Genomic DNA, 17933 nt, shown 5'->3' on the forward strand with positions numbered 1-17933 from the left:
TGTTGAAGCCAAGATGGGCATTGCGGCGATCGGTTAGAATAAATACCTACCACGTGCCATGTTTATAACTTACTGTTTCTATATTTGAACACAGACTAGGTAGTTACGAGAAGCAGGTAGGTAACAGTAAAACAACCAGAACAGAACATGTTGATGTCTTGAACCTGTGATAATTCAAAGGCCCTTTAAGTGAAGCTCCCAATTCCGAAAGAGGTAGATAGCAAGGAAAAGAGCCACCACAGTGTTTGTGCTTCGGTATTAATACTGTGTCGAATAATTAATATAATCTCGGTCCCCTCGGAACATACACGTTTGCGCGACTCTACTATGTCCATGAATATCAAGAGACCTGAAAATACATTGACCCTGCATCATATATCTAGGTAGGTCATGACAGAATCTAACAAGTCATGAGTTAGCGAAGAGAATAAATGGACTACCAAGGCCTCATCTACTGTCCACGCGACATATTCATTCTCTTCACTTCCCTTAACCTAAAATTTCTCTACTAAATTATGGTATTTTAACATTATTGTTCTCTCCATTCTATCAAATAACCATCTTATATCTCTGCGCATCAGATGTACACCTATTTTTGCTGTGCGGCTCTAAGGGCTAATAGCTCAATATGCCCTCAATGCGGAATGTCAGCACGCGGGGAAGCTGACCAGCGCCACCAACACCGTTGCTTCTATTCGCAAATATTCTTATTCAACGGATAAATGAGGTATAAAGACATCTTATGATACGTTTGGATGGCTTAAAATACGGTTGGTTCTATCGCTATTAGTATGCGACAATTCCAGTCATTTTTGATTGTGAGAACACCAGGCATTTCGATGCTTATTAAACATGGTTATCGACTTGGCGAACTTCCAAACCCGACTCATAGAGATTACTAATGGGATCATCAGGGGATCAGGTCGTGGTCATTCCTTAGGCGACATCGCAAATGCCCCTGAGGTTGATCCTCTAGTGGGCGTTGTCGCTATATATGCCTCATCCTCTCTTCCCCCTATTCCTGTTTGAACAAACCGAGCCGATTCCTACAAAGGGAAGAAGGACCGACGAAGTTCAAAATAATGAGATGGGTTGATAGGAAGTTGGTCCAGTTTAAATGCTTGGTAAATTTGGCATCGTTGGGTTCCCCCACACACATTTCTATGCGCGATGGGCTTGTGGTCGATATTGCGCCATCGGAGACGTCAATCATGACATCGACTTGGGCGTGGAACCTTGACACGCGAACGCTCCGCGGCCAATCAGACCTCCCGACCAGTACGTATCCGGTCTTTCAATATCACGACAACCGACCCCGTCATGGCGAAGTGAAACTATTACTCTTATCAATCGGAGTTTACGTATGTATTGAGATAATCTATATCTTGCACTCCTATAATCGAAGGCTAACGGACAGCTCTGGTGCGAGCGTTATCATGCCTTTAAATCATGTTTATATCCTTTATAAACTTATCGCTCCCCCTAATTTTTACATAGGCAGTGGTGACTGGAATCCATCGTGAATTGGTACCGCCTAGTACTCACTTGAGGGGAGATCATCTCGTCTACCACGATGTCGGAGCAACCCTCCACCTACCCTAAAGAGGTTTTGGTGCACGAGTCTTCATCGGACGGTGCAGGATCCTCCCGCCAGGAAATAGAACAAAACGAGAAGCTAAAAGCGCCATGGTGGTCGTACATCTGGGACTACGAGCCGGGGCGGTCCCACGAGGAGCGCGTCTTCATCCAGAAACTCGACGTCTTCCTCGTCACGATGCTCTCGTTCGGGTACTTCATCAAGAACCTGGACCAGACCAACATCTCGAACGCCTTCGTCAGCGGCATGAAGGAGGACCTGGCCATGAACGGCAACCAGATCAACCTCGTCGACACGGCCTGGACCGTCGGCTACGTCGTCGGCCAGATCCCCTCGCAGATCGTCCTAACGAAAGTCCGGCCCTCGATCTGGGTCCCCTCGTGCGAGCTCGTGTGGACGATCCTGACCTTCTGCCTCGCCGCGGCCAAGACGTCGAACCACGCCATCGCCATCCGCTTCTTCGTCGGCCTCGCCGAGTCCATCTTCTACCCGGCCGCCCACACCATCCTCGGCTCCTGGTATAAGCCGTCCGAGCTGGGGAAGCGCGCCTGCATCTTCCACGCCTCCTCGGCCGCGGCCAGCATGTTCTCGGGCTACCTCCAAGCCGGCGTGTACCGGGGCTTGAACGGCGTTAATGGGTTTGCCGGATGGCAGTGGCTATTTGTGAGTTTACGGCTTTATTAGGTATGATTTCTGTTGCTTTGGCTAATTACGAGACGTACGTAGATTATGGATGGGATTATCAGCCTCCCGATTTGCATTGCGGGATTCTTCATATTGCCCGATCTCCCCGAGAACACGAGGGCGTTCTACTTGAATGAGAACGTGAGTTTGCGGCGTAAACCTAACAGTTTCTTCTGAGTCTGGCTTACAAAAGGGTTCATAGGACCGCACAATGGCAAGGGAGCGCATGAACAAGGTCGGGCGTGCGCCTCGCACTAGACTGGGGCGCTCTGCGATCAAACGGATTTTTGGTAAGTAACTGCTATGCTTCTACATAACCTTCTAGATATCCATATCTCAATATGTGTAAGTCATATACTAATGACGGAACAGGCCGATGGCATGTTTATCTTCTTACAATCTTATATATAATCTTCATCAATATCGGGCCGTCCTCAAGCGTCAATCCCTTTTCCCTATGGCTCAAAGCTAAGGGAGAGTCGGTTGAGCGAATAGTGAGTAGAGCTACTGTACCCCTATTACTAGGTATGCGTCAGAAATACTAAAGTTTCTCGCTCGTAAGAACATCGTCCCCACAGCCTCATATGCTATTCAGCTTGTCCTCACCGTCGCCTTCGCCATCCTATCTGACGCGATCCGTCGCCGCGCTACCGTCATGTCCATATCCACCTTCCTCGGCGGGTTCTCGGTTCTGCTTCTGGCTATCTGGAACATCCCCGACGGGCTGAAATGGTTCGCCTTCCTGATACAGAAGGCCTCGGTGCCGTACGGGCCGCTCAGCATGAGCTGGGCGAACGAGATATGCGGCTCGGATGCCGAAGAGCGGGCGATCGTCATCGGAATCATGAACGCTATGGGCTACGCGTTCAACGCCTGGGTGCCGTTGCTCACGTATCCGCAGGTGGATTCGCCGATGTTCAGGAAGGGGTTTATCTTCTCGACAGTCGCGTTCGGAGCTCAGGCGATTATCACGGCAGTGGTGGCGTTCATGTATAAGAGGGATCAGAGAAAAGGGAAAGTCCATAGCAATGATGCGCCTGAAATCGGGGACGAAGCCGGTGTCATCGCGCCTTGATCCGTGGGCCACTTCTGATCTCAAGTGCTTATGAAATAATATTTATATAAATATATCGTACTAGAATACATGGCTAACCGCGTTCTATACGTGAACTTGATTTTCGATATTTACCTACTGATCGAGTGTCATGTCTAAACTTAGGGCTCAGCATCATCGGATTAAAACAAAGGTGGACTTGTATAAATGCATTCTGCTCATCACATTTCACTTTCTAGTAAGAGTATTTAACCAAAGATACTTTTATTTCATTTTATTACCTACTATGATATTTTAAACAGTTGGAGCAGCCAAACTCAATAGTCCAATATGTTTGTTGGTTCGTATTTAGTTCCGTCTCTCATACCGTCATCTTCAGTATCTAGGTAGGTACCTATTTCGGAAGTGTCCAGTAGTGCACCTAAGTATCGGGCGCTATTTCCAGTAGCCTACCTATGTAACGTAATCGCTCTTCAAGCTCATCTTCTTGCTCTGTTATATCGTTTAACTCCTGGGTGATGAGATCCAACTCCTCTTCCAAGATCTCTCTCCATGGGCGAAGAATCCATGGGAAATCCGGCAATTCGACGACTGCATTCAAAAACCCATTCACTGATCCATCCGGGAACGCACCTCTTACGACAGGGTCGTCAGCACGTGGCAGGCGAAAACTCACCTCTGCTTCTGAACTGTTAGCAGTGTGAAGGATCCCCTTTATATCGAGGACTTCCAGATGCTGCTCTTCAATGCCGGAATCTCCGAACATGCTTAGAACACGAGGCTGATCTCTGTTGAAGATACGCTTTCGACAAGTTGGGCAGGTAGGAACACTGTTTGAGAATATCCAACTACTCAGACAAACATACCCGAAAGCGTGACCACAGTTAGGGAGAACTGCGTAAGTCTCGTGAGTCTCCCGTGACCTCTTGTCAAATGCAGGATTTAAAAGAGCTAGGTTCTTCTCACGGCAGATGCCGCATTGAATATCGAACCTAGTGTTCGGGTTAGCGATGTTTCCATCCTCGTCGAAGTACCTAAGTACTTCAATGAAGTTAGACGTATCTACAGTGTCAATATTTTGGGAAGCCATGATGCTTTCTTGTGATAACGTGACTTTGTGTGTTTCTTTGCGCCCCTTTATAAATGAGTGCTTTTTGTGATGGTGAATGAAATAATCGAGCTTTGTCTTCGCTGGAAGTTCACGTATCTAATGATAAACAGAACATTCGCTATGTTGGTTAACATGGCGTGCGATCACATACTATGAGTTTGTGTATTAACTTCTTGACTGATTTCGAAGTAGACAAAGAAGTTGAATCACCTCACTAAGTGTGTGTAGAAGCGAATAAAGTGTAGGGTTAGTATTGACCCCTTAGAAGGAATCCCAGTAACCGGAAGTGGCAACATGATGAGAAGAATGACCATTCGAATATTGAATAATATATCTGCAGCAACCGAGTCCTCTATATCAAATGACAAGTAGACATCCTTCTCTTCCCATCATAACTCGTTTTGAACTGTCGCCTTATTAATTATACATGTTGGGTATATTAAACTGCTTATATAGGAATGAGTAATAGTCTAGCCTCTGATCCGAAATGAATGTTCGCTCTTGAATCCGACTAGCTCAGCTATCAGACGGGACGTGGGCAAGCCGTCTTGGTAACCATGGCCCTTAAACTCTCAGTGCTGTTGATGAGATGGGCTTCCAGGGGTCTTTGGTGTCCTTGGTTCCGATGAAAGCTCAGTTCCTATGACCTCTACCCCGGGGAGCTCTGTGTATGTCCCCAAGCCCGGCGTTTGCAGCTCGCTCCTTTTCGGTTCTGTCTCAACTGGACTATTGTAGCCCCACGCACCCGAGTGGTGCATTGTTCCGTGTGACAAAGGAGGAGGCTGCCACTGATATTGCGACTGCTGTTGCTGTTGCTGCTGAGATTTTGCGGCTATTGTAGCTGCTTCTGCCTCCAACACCTTCTTTTTCAATAGCCTATTACGCCAAAACATGAATCCCGTCCCTGCGAGGGCAAAGACCATGATAACACCTTCGATGGCTAGCCCTGCCACGACACCCGAAGGAACGGAATCTGATGTATCTGTCGAGGGATTGCCATTCGTAGAGTTCGATATGAGGGAAGAAGCCGTCGCAAGGGGTATCGCCCCAACACCGGACTGGAGCTGCGCGATAACGGTGCCGACAGGTTGCGTTAATTTAAAGGAACTATCACAACATTGCTGCGGAGTTAGAATGTTGGCGTCGCTCTCACAGCACCAGAAGCCACTATCGTTACAAGCCTTAAGATGGGCATTATCGATCTTGACTTTTATCTTTTCGTTAGCATACTATTCAAAAAGGCACTCTAAAAGGAATGGGTTAGGTAACTCACGTCCTTGGCAGTATTGAGGACAGCTTGGATCTTTGAACGTAGGATCTGTACATGCCGTCGCCCACAATAAATGGCTCTGCTGACGGGAAAGAGTGTTGAAGCATAAGCCTGTTGACAAGCAAGCATCTCCATTCTCCGCGTTACAGCATGAGCTGTGTGACCCTTCCGTGCCGGTGGCGCTGCAACATTTGAAGTCAGTACGAATTATTCAAAGGGTAATCTCCTATTGAGTATTTGCAAATATTTTCTTTTAACCATGACGTCCGAAGGCATATGAAGCATTCCATATCTTGAGGCGATGCGGATGAGATAGGAGAAGCTTGAAATGGACATACTTAGGGTTACACAAGGCGTTTGATGGACCCGCGTTGGTACCATCGAGGTGATAGCATGTCGTTGCCAGCACCTGTAATACCATACAACCACCAAGGAAAAGGGTGGCGATCTCTATTAGCAACGGTCTCAACATTTCGTTATATAATCCAGCCGAATGAGAACGAGCGAAAAGATGTTGGTCTTCGGGTTGGCCTCCGAGGTGGGACTAGGTTGATGTCGAGGCGAGCAGGAGAAGGTAATAGTAGAAGGGGTAACTACCGAAGGGGGATTGTCACATTTATTCTGTCTACTTTGTACGCAGATCGCGCATATCAGGAACCTGAGGTAAGCGGTAGACCTCAACAGAGAAGTCTGCTCAGCTTCACTTATTTCGTACTTTCACCAGTCAACTCATATAGGTGAATTGCTCCATCTGCCCCTGTTTTATAATGCATCATCCCCTGTTTCCAGAAGGTCCTCACGCACGTTTTTAATCGAATAGCGCTACATGCTCTTAAGAATCATAGGCTCGGCTGGGCTGAATCTGTGTGAGATCGCACCTTACCACCTGGAATAGGAAATTCTTCGAACGCCGATCCATCGCCACTTAGGGCTCTTTTCGTGACAGCCGACTAAGATTCAAGCGCATTGTTGGATTCCGTATTGCAGCGTATAATTATTGCCATGCGCCCACCACGTTATGCAGTTTCTTTAATCAAAGTCCCGCGTTTTTCGTTGAAAATGATACATAGGACTTTGATCATGAAGATGGCATAATAATACTAATTAAATGAATTCAATGATCTTAGTTGTTCCTTAGCTGGCTCTCGATGATCTATACGTTTGAAAAGATCTACCAATCGGGTTTACCTAGAATGAAAACACAGCGGAACAACATCGAGGAAATGTCGTTCTCGGGAAGGTGCCGCTTTCCCGAATTGACGTAGGCCGTCCTATTACAGAGGGCCAATGCCTTACTTACCGCGGAATCCATCCCGTTTCGGTGGCGGCGGCACGATGATAGCACGCTATGCCAAGAGTATGGTGGCTGCCGCAGTGCAGGAGCTTGAGAGCTAAACCCAGTAGATAGGCTTTTGTGAAGATTCGAGGCGTAGCTTTGATGGCGTCTGCCTTTCGTAACTATTCCAGAGCATGCGTGTGTTGCAGTTGATTTATGCTTGGTCGGACAGTTGTTAAAGTCTGCAGCGCTGTTCTGAAGCTTGATTTCACTGAGCTCTCCCCGTTGTCATAACGGATAACTGATGATCCGAGCTAAACGCTGTAAAACGTTATCTTAACGTCTCCATACCAACCTGCGATGGGTTTCTCCATTAGCTACTCGTTCGATATGTAAGGGGGCATAAGAGTTAAGGTTGAAATTGGTGAAAAACTATAATCTGTTAGTTCCAATTCGATTCTCCATGGTTACCATCAACCTGTATCGGATAGATCAGTTCCCTACCTATAATATAAATACTGCCATCGACAGTGGATTTTCTTTTGCATCTGTACTTCAAATCCGACCTTGCGCTTATTGCTACCTCTTGATATACTAGGTACTGAATATAAGCATCAACCTATCAACATGTCGCGTGTACCCAAGGCGAAACTTGCTAGGCTACCGCCTATCCGGACTCAGCAAGAGATAAGGGAACTTCCTGCCAACACCGTTTTCGTATCTATAGATACTTCGGGGGCCAGACCAATGTCCAGTGCTGACGTAATCGGTGAAGTTGGCCTCGCACTTCTACCTCGACTCCGGGAACTCCCATGGATTCACTATGGGAAAACATACTCTCAGATCTTCATCGAGAACCACAACGTCCAATTTTATTGCATCAGAGGAGTCCGTCCTCAATTCCTCGGCAATGAGTTTTATTCCACTCCTCCAAGCGACAGTCTTCTACCCCCATGGATCCCGGAAGACAGCTGGTCGTTGCGAGTCGCGTTCGAGGAAACCATACGACGGATCCGCAACAGATATGCGCCGGGATGTAAAATAGCAATCGTCCATCCTGGACATTACCAGGATTTCAGGCGCATTGGTATGACATCCGAGGATGTGATCAACTGTATCGACTACAGCATCACTCATATGCCGGAACTCGAGATCACCTTTGGAAAACCGGTAGAGATTTACCCTTCCTATGTTTGCAAGATAGGCGATGAACGCGAATACAATTATGCCAAAAAAGCCGTATGGGCTTTGGAGAGCCTGCACCAGTGGGTATACCCACGAAGACCCGGGTCGGCCAAGATAGAGGTTTCCACCAACGTCAACGGCAAGTTCAAGACGGAGTTCAGGGCGATGATCGCCGTAAAAAAGGTCCGCTTCACACAACCTCTCCTTCCCTTTCCGCCGTCTATAAATTCCGCGCAAAAGCTGGCCGAAGCTTTCGAATCTTACGAACCCATTCACGTCGCGGCCAGCATTTACAACCCGGCAGCCTCAAAGGACAAGCTTCCCTCTACTCATTCTATCCACGCGGTGGGTGTGAGACGCGGCTGTCTCTGCTTTGAGACGGAGAAAGCAGTAGATAAATTCGTCGAGGAAATCGATGGCTTGGAGGTAGACGGGATTCAACTGATTGTTTTGCGCATACCTCCCAATTGCTGATTGAATTAAGCTGATTTGGTCTCGATGAGAATGAAGCTTTCTTTTTGCGATTGAATTGGGAACTGGGTACTGGTCACTAGGTAGTTATTGGTTATTGTTTAGGATCTGATTATATTTGATTTGGAGGCGGGACTTGGGAAGGAATGTCGCTGCCAAGCATTGCTGCGTTCTTACCTAATCGCATTTAACCTATCGGGAGTGCTTTCTCCACCATAGCTCTAGCTTATGTAGGTTAATTACTAGGCCATTTAGGTACCTGCAGCTACCAGCTGTTACGTTTTGGATTCTTGCACTTGCTGTTTTATATCAACCACCACTTCAACCGACATCACGACAAAACACCATGCCTAGCGAGAGCACACCGCTCCTAGTCAGCCTACCGCCCAACTCGACCACCCGCAAGCGAAGCGCCATGTTCTGGACCCTCGGCTGTATCTACGGCGCATCCGCCGTCTGCTTCGGAGCCTTCGGAGCCCACGGTTTGAAGAAGACCATCTCCGATCCGGCGCGGATCGCCAACTTTGCTACCGCCGCGCACTATCAGGTGCGTAACCGTTCCCATTTCCCCCATCTTCTATCCTCTCTTCTCCCCATCCTACCTCACCTCTCCTCTCCTGAAAAGAGGAGACGAATCCTCATAAACAACGTACGACTTATGAACCAACTAAACTAATACCCAAACCCAGTTAATCCACTCCGTCGCCCTGCTCTTCGCCGCGCAGAACCAGAATCCGATTTCGGGCGTCCTGTTCACGTCCGGCATGACCATGTTCAGCGGCAGCTTGTACGCTCTCGTGTTAGATCCGGCGCGCTTCCGATTCCTCGGTCCGGTTACGCCTCTTGGTGGACTGTGCTGTTCGTCCCCCTTCCCCTTTTCCTTTTCCATCTCCTTATTCCCTTCATCTTTACGTATCAGCATGTCTCTCTCCTTCTGTACTCGGTTAGATAAATGTTTATAGTATAATTGATTTACACGCGACATGACGTACTAACTGCCTTTTTCCACACTTCAGTGATCGCTGGTTGGGCTGCGCTCGCCTTTTAACTTGGTCTTAGTTCCAGTCTTACGAAGAGTGATGGGTCTGGGAAGCTTACGCATTCGTACTTAGGCTTTCAGTACCTACTATGTCCTGCATTATTAAAGATTTGGCAAGGGTAGGCGATCTTGTCATACGTAACTGTCACTATAGATGAGAACATTGTCACTCCACGAAATTAGACCGATTTGTAACATATCGCGCATCTTCAATTCAACGTATCAGCACCTAATTCTAACGCAAGTCACTGTTACCAAACCACTAATAATTCAAACCGAGCCGCATAGGATAAGGGTCAATATTCTTTTGCAGTTTCCTATGTAGGTATCCTTCCTAACTACGGGTTGATATCCTGGGTAGCCCAAGACAGCATGCAGCTATTCCCCTAAGGTTGGCTACCAAGGTCCATTCGTATCGGAGTCATCCTCCTCGGGTACCCATCGACACACGCCCTCCACGCCATCCACCTCCCCATTTTCCAACTCTTGCACGTCGATTATTTGGACGTGTCTTAGAGATCTCTGTCGGAGGTGGGAAATGTCTTCCCAGAGTTCCTCCATCTTCTCTGACATACGGGTTCTCAGCTCATCCACTCTGTCGGCAGACTAGGCCTCACCGGTGGGCAAAGGGAACCGTGACACAGAAGCAAAGTTGACCAAGACCTCTTTATCGACATTGGCTGTCCAATCTTCGAAAGCTTTCATTCCGATTCTGTCGGTTACGGTCTTCAGACTCTGCTGTACGAAATCAAGTGCCTGGACCCGTTTAACCGGATCAGATGCAAACAAGGCCCGTTCTCGGACGTCCTTGGGCGTATCCCATTCAGTGGGTTCCGGTTCAGAGGTGAGAACTAGTGTGTCGATTCCGGGGTTGGGTAAATCACCATCTAGAATCAGGACGAGCACACTTGTCCACATGGACAAATAATCTTGCAGTTTCTGCAATGCTAGATCTTGCATTGGTTGAGGGAGCTCAAGAAGGCGCGTAAGGCTTAATAGATTCAGTTTCTGCTGATTGTAGTCTGCCATAGTATCAAACGCAAGAAACCATTCCGTGCTGAGCCATCTCCAGACCTGATCAAGAGGACCAAGTGAGACAAGCACCTCGACGAATAGCTGTGGTTCTAGGACGGCGATTCGAGACAGGATTGTGAAATAATCGACGAGCGTCAGACCCGTCACAAGAGATTGCCTCTTCTTAGGCCCCGACGTCTGGTGAGCTTCGAAGGTGTCATGGATTCCTTCGAAAATAGCAGGCAGGGCGCCTGTGGTCATCATATCTTTAACGAGTACCTGCAACCCGGCTGCACCACCTAATTCGTGAGACAGCCGTATCAGTGACTCAGTATACTTAACCACAAGATTAACTTGCTCGCGGTTCCTGGAGCCAAGCGAACGCGATAATGCGGAGACGGTGGGCCCACGATACTGATCCAGAAGGATTGTCTCAGGCGCCAGAACAATGTAACAACCCAGAATATCCACGAGGGTAGATGTGTGCTCATTTTGTTCAGAAAGCAGTTTGATTCCGGTCGGAATAAGACTTAGAAAGTCCGGGGACATGGGAGGTTCTGTTTGATGTAGAATATTAGACCACAATTCTAGAGCTTCTTCGATGAGATATAGAAATAGCTCCGTTCCCTCCTGAGTTGCTTCAACAATCAATGGGAGTATCATCTGATGATAGCGTCGAGAATCTGTCTTCATGGACATCACTAGCGTCTGGATGATAGCTAAAACGGATTGCTTCATCATAAACCCTAGATCGCCGGCTGGCGCCTGCCATATGTTAGGCACTGCATTCATTATCATGTCACCAAAATGGGACACGTGGGTCTCCATGCGTAGAATAACGGTTCGTGTCGACTCGAGTATGGCTAGCTTAGCCTCGTCGACCTCTACTTCTCCCAATAGGTTGATAAGCTGAACGAGGACGTCCGAAGCATATGGAGAGAAAACTTTTCCATCAAACCCAATATCGTCACAGACAACTTTGAACCGTCTTGCTGTGGTTATACGAACAACAATATCGTTGTACTGGTCGTTAGGGTTCAAGAAGTGGCGGAATATCTCGTAGACCAACGGGCGGGTTTCTGCGGTTGATTGAACGGGGACCCATTGACTTAGCAAGATAGCAATTCTGCGCCTCAGGATTTGACAGGATGGTTCGGCTCGTTGAGCATCAGCCACTATGATCTTTTTCAGAAGATCTTCGAAATTAACTTCCTCGTAGACTACGTTAGCAGATAAACCTATGGCGGTATAAATGGCCTCTCTAGCCACCAGGGTTGTCTGGGGGTCCTCGATCGAGACAAAATAGGACAAGACGTGCTGTAACAAGAGTCCTTTGTAGTGTATTAAAAGATCCAGGAAAAGCTTCTCCGCACAGGGTCGGACCTCCCATTGGTAGGCATTGCCTTCGGTCTCTTCCTGCTGTTCCCATTCTTGTGGATCTTCCTCCCATGCATCTAGATCAGCTTGACGAAAGAGTAAAAAACGTGTGACAATGACATTGCTGATCTCGATAATAAACTCGTCCTTTAGAAGTTCAACCTTGAGATGCTCTATGGCCTGTTTCTCCTCTTGTACTGCCTCTGAAGAACGATAGAGAATTGTGCGCTTTCCACGGTGGACCATTTGTACGCAAGCACGAAGTAACAGGAGGCCTTTCAGAGCAATCTTCTCCAAGATAGGGCCTTCGGTCTTAGCCTTCCCTTGGTTGGACGCATTGTGGCGTATTCCAACTGACTCACTAAACACTGCCGCAACCTTGGCTGTGAGGAACCAGTATGCTCGGACGAGGTTTAGAGAATTTGGTAATAAAACAAAGCTGGATGGATGCTGTTCAGCCATCTCAATATGTAGCTTTGAGTACTGCATGAAGAGTTTCGTTAGGACGTCGACATAGCACGCTATGTTCGAAGGACCACCATCGACAAAGCCAAAAAGTACCTGGAATTGATCCTGTGATGAACTCCAGAAATTTTGGACATTCTTATCATTGTGTGGTGATTCATAACCAACCAACAAAAGTCGACGTAGGGTTTTAAGAGCATACAGGCTGATCTCCATGGCTAGGAGAGCCTCATCGTTTCTCTCGTCACCAGGACCACTGGCAAGGAATGATGTCAATGCTGTGAACTTGGCATTGTATATTTCACAAAGAACATATACGATCTCTGGAGTTATGGATTGCAAGGTTGTCTGCGATTTGCGTAGACGAGCTGTTCCCAACTCTTTCACTACGCGGAGAAGGAGCATTAATGCGCCACATAGCTCCACCTGATTGCCGTCTTTTCTGTCTCTGAGTAGTCTTATTAGATCGGCGAGTGGACTCGACCAGACGGTAGGAAAGTCGATACGAATGATCTTGGCAGCAACGAGAGCGTTAAGCTGGGCGAGTTGCCTATCGCTCTCACCGATGGTTCCTTGGAACAGTCGTTCTCTAACTACGTGTCGCACATCTCGCGGTATTGAATTGTGGACTTTGTGTAGTCGCCAATATCGATCGATGCCATTCTTAAGCTGGATGATGGCAAGAAGTCGGACTGGAGTGGACAAATCCTTGTTTAGGAATATTGTCTGTCGGAGAGGATATTGTTAGCGCTCTAAAGCTACTATGGCCGGGCTTGATCGAGGGGCTTGAACCAATGTGACTTACCTGTAAAGTTGGGTAATAACCTGCCTCACTTTCCCACGTGGAGAGCTGTTGTGTAGCAGCTTGGCGTTGACTGTTATCGTAGGATTGTGCTGCTTCGAGGGCTCGATAGAGTTCATCGAGGGAAAACGGTGAAGCGGCGCCAGGAGCCTCGATGGCAAAATCCATCTTGGCAGCCGTCCCCGCGATGGATGTCGCGTGCAACGCGTAACAGATTGAACGTACAGTGTGTGTCTCGGGTAGGTTAACGTGGCAAGGTACCTAGGTTGGCTTGGTCAAAGACGATTAACTGAGAGTGGGATGTATGATGATGAAATGTTTGAAGTGGGATGAATAAACAATTTAGTGGGGTATTTTCAAAAAGGTAAAGAGGTACGGTGCCTAGCTTCAATGTTCTAGTAGTTTCAATGTTCTAGCTCCCCCGCAATAACCCATGTGCAGCTATCTACCTGGTACCTTCGTCAACGGCAAATGCCGAGTACCGTGGTACTCAGTACGTACCTGCTGTGCCTCTGAAGTCATGGATCCGTTTGAGGATGAACGCATAGGTCCCAAGTTATTTGATTGGTCAATTTCATCTGTATCTACTACAATATAGTATTTACATACATATCAAACGTACCTACTCAGAGGCCAATCTATGAGCAGATACGCCAAACTTTTGGTGTTGATCCAAATTATAGCGTATACTTTTTTTATAGAATTGCAGTTCGTATCCGGGTTCTTAGGTAGGTACTTACTAAGTGCGACGGTACCCACTATAACCATCCATGTTGATTATCTAAACAACTGGAACCTTAATCTGCATATCGCTGCTGGGTTTGCCCTGTTCATGCAACAACGTTACTAGATAAATGATAAATTAAATGCATGGCAATAATTTCCAGAAAACATCCACTTCTAGGTACGAAAATAGGCACGGCGCTTAGAAGTCTACAAGGTTCCGGAGTTTTTGAGAATAGTGGCATGGCCAATGTTTACTAAGTGTCAGTTAATGTTTATTACAATGGATTTGTAGGAATATTGTTTGGTATACTGGGAAATTTCGTCAAAGGTCTACGTCTCTTCCTCCGTCTCCGTTGCCTTTCCCCTGATTCCTTGAAAGTCACCTAATCTGTTATTTAGGTAGGTATCTCAGTTCCGGCCCAACATAGAACGCCTGGATTGGGCTGAACTCGTGTCTTGATCACTGCCGTAGTCCCTTTATTTATTGCTTAACCACCAGCAAATTTCCCGGGGCTCCAATTCCATGCAATAGGGAATCAAAAAGCCCAAATCCTATCCCACCTCATCATGTATGCTTAGCCCAAGAGCATAGGTATCTGGTATCACTGTGTCATTCATGTTCATGCTTGGTATATATCCGTAAGATTAGCAGACCAAGTGTCGTTCATGGCCCAGCCTTCGACTTGGTAAACCTGTTGGTATGGCTCGAAGCCAAAACTAGGAGTGAGGTTCGGCGTCTCGTGTAAGCTGGTGACCGCAGCCCATGCCTCCGATTCCGAAATGCCTGGCCGCCAACTCTGGCTTATTCGTGGTGTGAGGTATTCTTTCGCAACTGCCTTGACGTCTTCTGCGATCTTCCGAGAAAGGGGCCATGTCTCTCCGTGCACCGTAAGAATCTGCGTGAGCCTATTTATGCGTTCTCGGAAGATGGGCGAGTCTAATCCGAGGAAGACGCATGCATCTAGGTAGGCTAGAACAACTCGGAGCGTACCAGTGGCGAACACTGCACGCAAAGTCCTGGTGGGGAAAGGATGCCTGAACAGGTCACAGTAACCATTGGCTGCTTGAATATCGATTGGGTGGGAATTCCAACCGAAGCCCTTCACCATTTGTCCCTTACGATCGGGTCCTTTCGCTGGTCCTAGAGGGAAGTATTCCCGAATGTTGAGGCCGCTCCTGGGGGCAGATTGTCGGAGTCGAAGTCGATTACTATGTACCATAGGCGTCAATTAATGTTCATCACGATTTATCACACTATCTTAAACTCACACATGCGCGATGGAGATGCCGTGGTAAAGTACTACGTCGACTACGCCTTCTGGATCAACTAAATTCATCTTCCACTTTGGGACCCGTCGCAACCAATCGCAGATACGAGAGTCTGCTCGCTCAAATATCTCTGCCTTTTTATTTTCTGGAGCCTCGTGATATGGTAAGACCAAATCGGTTTGGATCTTGCAGATGTCGATGAGGTAGGCCATCGATGAGAAGTCGGATTGTCCAAGGTTGACCTGCGTCTCGTATTGCGATTGAGAAATAGGTTGGGGTATAATCTTTACCATATGTTAGAAGTTGTACTAATGAGACCACGAACACGAGAATTGCGAATTCTGTTACGCGAGGGGTTGAAGTTTCGTTACGTGTTGGCGCAACAACCAAAATAGGAAAGTACTTACCCCTGATTCGTATTCCCATTCTTCGCAGGGTAGGTCAACGTCGGAGTCCACGTCTGTGATGGAAAGTGTAGATCCGACATCACCCAGATGGCGCGTAGAATCTTGGAAGGTCAGGCACCACCACGTTCTTCGATAGCTTTCCGCGAGTACGGAATCCGTTGTTCTATCGGCGAACGCCTTCTGGTTCATCCCGAGCTCAACAGCTATTGTGGCGGCCCGATTAGCCCAGCCGGTATGGTGTTCGAATTTCATTTCTCCAAAAGCCGCGATGCTCAGTATGAGAAGTCCCTGTACCGATTGTACAGTAAATGGCAATGAAGCGCATGCTGCAGAGTACGCTGCCTCTCTTAAATCGTCCGATGGTATTGAATCTGTGTATAGCGACCCGCAAAAATTGATGACTGAAAGCAGGAAGTGATAAGAGTCTGGGTCTGCTTCGACATGATTATAAAAAAACCGTTTGGGCGGAAGACAAGGGTGACTTGGATGAAAGTAGCTGTAGAATAAGTCGACTAATAGTTCCTTTTCGTTTTTAGATGAGCTTGTTGTGGAGGTTACTGAATTGACGGACCATCCGCTCGGTAAGTCGTGAAGAGAAAGAGACTGGACCGACGGAGAGCCGGAAGAGAAACTAGTGGGCAAAAATGACCCAGCCGAAGTTGCTGGCGGTTTGTCTGATATCAGACTCCTCTTTTTTGGATCGCGAATACCTCGTCTCGATTTGGCGTAGAAGCATGGCTTGTCCTCCTGTTGACACCGGTTGCAAGCGGGTAGCGTGGCGTCACACTTGACGTGCTTGCTACGGCATTGGACGCACGCCAGCGACACTCGTATATTTGCCTTTGAGCGATTGGCGGCCTTTGGCTCCGAGCCGTCAGGCGATGAGGCAGCGGAACCTTGGCGGCTAAGGCTGCCTGCCGTATGCTCACTGTCTCGACTCATGCCCATCACCTAGATCGTCGAATATGAAGTGGGATATGTTGACTTTACACCGCGATCGCCCGTATGTCTTGCCGCTATATGTGATTGAACGCACCGAACTCCCGTTCGTGCCCGTTGAGAGGGATATAGCTATACACCATAAGTGCGGTTGACGGAACTGTAGGGCTGATGAGCGACTTCTCATATATGAGCTCAGATGCTTCACATTTAGTTCTGACAAATGTTCATCGAGAACAGGGTTCCAGGGGTGTTAAATGGGTCCTCAGACCTCTAAGCAGCCATGTACAAGGGTACGACGTGTCTACTAGGACCCGACGACAAGGCCCATGGCCCCCCTTAGACTGGTGTCAGCGGTGGATGTATCTTTTTGCCGTCAGCCCTAGTGGGGCGAATAGCGCGGGAGGAGAGAAAAACAATATTGATATGCCCGATAACGTCGTGGTTGCTGTGCCTCCACTACACCTCCGCGTCCACTCACCTCCCATGTAAGCCGTCTCTAGTGCGAAATGGGGGGCGGTCTGCATGTGGCCCAACCGTCGCGTTGTTACAATGCATAGCCATGATCGACTCTTTAACAATGGACTGGTAACATCTCATTAGAAATTAAACATGAGTATAAACCTCGAAAATACCCTGAACGGCCACGTTCCGTTACATTGTGGCTTTTTTATGGTCTTGTTTTAGTATGCTGCTAAAGAACCTCTCAATCAGAATGGGAAATGATAGACTGCTCTTGATGCCGAAAAGGAGAGATTTGCAATTGTTTCAACGTTAGAGTCGTTCCATGACATAGAGCATTCGATCGTGACTTGAGCCTCCGACTTCTAGATCAAGTATGCACCCTAGAAACATCCAATAATAGAAACAGACAAGGCTAGCTAGGTACCTAACCCGCGGTTTCAACTTCGGGAGTTGAGGTTATATGCATTAGATCTAGTTCTTTACGATTCCGGCATGGAGAGATCCGTCATCTTGGGATCGTACTCCGTACCTACCTATTCTAGTATATTTCCTTCTTCAATATAGCCCGTATAGAAAAATATCAACTAATCATAAACGAGTAAGCGGACTTCGGTCTTGATTCCCAATCTACTTAGGTAATTTTTTTTAAGTCACACTGCATACGGATGATGATTACTCGTGTTGGAGGTAGAACTTCAAGCTTCAGTGATTATTAGGCGGTCGAGCTTATGGCTCATGAGGGCTCCAAATCGTAAAAGCACCAAGCCACATTTCATAAGACG

The 17933-nt window shown here is 47.5% G+C and overlaps 7 protein-coding genes across 7 annotated transcripts; 3 read left to right on the plus strand and 4 right to left on the minus strand.

Moving 5' to 3' along the window:
* Positions 1–1573: 1573 nt before the first annotated feature.
* F4807DRAFT_453995 (MFS general substrate transporter) lies at positions 1574–3356 on the plus strand (the record flags this gene model as incomplete). Its single annotated transcript, XM_048000524.1, has 5 exons — positions 1574–2260; positions 2324–2422; positions 2484–2571; positions 2654–2775; positions 2844–3356. 5 exons carry the CDS (start codon positions 1574–1576, stop codon positions 3354–3356), a joined length of 1509 nt encoding a protein of 502 aa, XP_047849913.1.
* Positions 3357–3756: 400 nt separating this feature from the next.
* F4807DRAFT_471073 (uncharacterized protein) lies at positions 3757–4425 on the minus strand (the record flags this gene model as incomplete). The annotated part of the gene is made up of 1 exon (XM_048002883.1): positions 3757–4425. One exon carries the CDS (start codon positions 4423–4425, stop codon positions 3757–3759), a length of 669 nt encoding a protein of 222 aa, XP_047849914.1.
* A 100-nt stretch (positions 4426–4525) lies between these two features.
* On the minus strand, positions 4526–6938 carry F4807DRAFT_284155 (uncharacterized protein). Its single transcript, XM_047994720.1, has 3 exons — positions 6055–6938; positions 5720–5898; positions 4526–5653 (listed from the first exon to the last, which is right to left on the minus strand). Exons 1-3 carry the CDS (start codon positions 6186–6188, stop codon positions 5019–5021), a joined length of 948 nt encoding a protein of 315 aa, XP_047849915.1. The 5' UTR covers positions 6189–6938; the 3' UTR covers positions 4526–5018.
* A 518-nt stretch (positions 6939–7456) lies between these two features.
* F4807DRAFT_284163 (uncharacterized protein) lies at positions 7457–8911 on the plus strand. The gene has a single exon (XM_047994721.1). The coding sequence runs from the start codon at positions 7620–7622 to the stop codon at positions 8649–8651; it is 1032 nt and encodes a 343-aa protein (XP_047849916.1). The 5' UTR covers positions 7457–7619; the 3' UTR covers positions 8652–8911.
* A 1-nt stretch (position 8912) lies between these two features.
* Positions 8913–9995, plus strand: F4807DRAFT_284140 (uncharacterized protein). Its single transcript, XM_047994718.1, has 3 exons — positions 8913–9195; positions 9338–9506; positions 9665–9995. The coding sequence occupies exons 1-3, from the start codon at positions 8995–8997 to the stop codon at positions 9694–9696; spliced, it is 402 nt and encodes a 133-aa protein (XP_047849917.1). The 5' UTR covers positions 8913–8994; the 3' UTR covers positions 9697–9995.
* On the minus strand, positions 9809–13675 carry F4807DRAFT_284152 (ARM repeat-containing protein). The gene is made up of 2 exons (XM_047994719.1): positions 13349–13675; positions 9809–13269 (listed from the first exon to the last, which is right to left on the minus strand). The coding sequence occupies exons 1-2, from the start codon at positions 13511–13513 to the stop codon at positions 10294–10296; spliced, it is 3141 nt and encodes a 1046-aa protein (XP_047849918.1). The 5' UTR covers positions 13514–13675; the 3' UTR covers positions 9809–10293.
* Positions 13676–14294: 619 nt separating this feature from the next.
* On the minus strand, positions 14295–17071 carry F4807DRAFT_443180 (uncharacterized protein). The gene is made up of 3 exons (XM_047999532.1): positions 15748–17071; positions 15341–15624; positions 14295–15280 (listed from the first exon to the last, which is right to left on the minus strand). The coding sequence occupies exons 1-3, from the start codon at positions 16693–16695 to the stop codon at positions 14692–14694; spliced, it is 1821 nt and encodes a 606-aa protein (XP_047849919.1). The 5' UTR covers positions 16696–17071; the 3' UTR covers positions 14295–14691.
* Between the last annotated feature and the right edge of the window lie 862 nt (positions 17072–17933).

This window comes from Annulohypoxylon truncatum (genome assembly GCF_022578515.1).
Source record: "Annulohypoxylon truncatum strain CBS 140777 unplaced genomic scaffold F4807scaffold_43, whole genome shotgun sequence".
NCBI lineage: Eukaryota > Fungi > Ascomycota > Sordariomycetes > Xylariales > Hypoxylaceae > Annulohypoxylon > Annulohypoxylon truncatum.

Coding starts and splice junctions, on each gene's coding strand:
- F4807DRAFT_284155 (XM_047994720.1), bottom strand. CDS start 6,188: ATGTTGAGACCGTTGCTAATAGAGATCGCCACCCTTTTCCTTGGTGGT. Junction 5,899..6,054: donor AACGCCTTGTGTAACCCTAA/GTATGTCCATTT, acceptor CAAATGTTGCAG/CGCCACCGGCACGGAAGGGT. Junction 5,654..5,719: donor TCCTCAATACTGCCAAGGAC/GTGAGTTACCTA, acceptor AAAAGATAAAAG/TCAAGATCGATAATGCCCAT.
- F4807DRAFT_284163 (XM_047994721.1), top strand. CDS start 7,620: ATGTCGCGTGTACCCAAGGCGAAACTTGCTAGGCTACCGCCTATCCGG.
- F4807DRAFT_284140 (XM_047994718.1), top strand. CDS start 8,995: ATGCCTAGCGAGAGCACACCGCTCCTAGTCAGCCTACCGCCCAACTCG. Junction 9,196..9,337: donor CTACCGCCGCGCACTATCAG/GTGCGTAACCGT, acceptor ACCCAAACCCAG/TTAATCCACTCCGTCGCCCT. Junction 9,507..9,664: donor GCCTCTTGGTGGACTGTGCT/GTTCGTCCCCCT, acceptor TCCACACTTCAG/TGATCGCTGGTTGGGCTGCG.
- F4807DRAFT_284152 (XM_047994719.1), bottom strand. CDS start 13,513: ATGGATTTTGCCATCGAGGCTCCTGGCGCCGCTTCACCGTTTTCCCTC. Junction 13,270..13,348: donor GTTATTACCCAACTTTACAG/GTAAGTCACATT, acceptor CCTCTCCGACAG/ACAATATTCCTAAACAAGGA.
- F4807DRAFT_443180 (XM_047999532.1), bottom strand. CDS start 16,695: ATGGGCATGAGTCGAGACAGTGAGCATACGGCAGGCAGCCTTAGCCGC. Junction 15,625..15,747: donor AATGGGAATACGAATCAGGG/GTAAGTACTTTC, acceptor CATATGGTAAAG/ATTATACCCCAACCTATTTC. Junction 15,281..15,340: donor GGCATCTCCATCGCGCATGT/GTGAGTTTAAGA, acceptor TATGGTACATAG/TAATCGACTTCGACTCCGAC.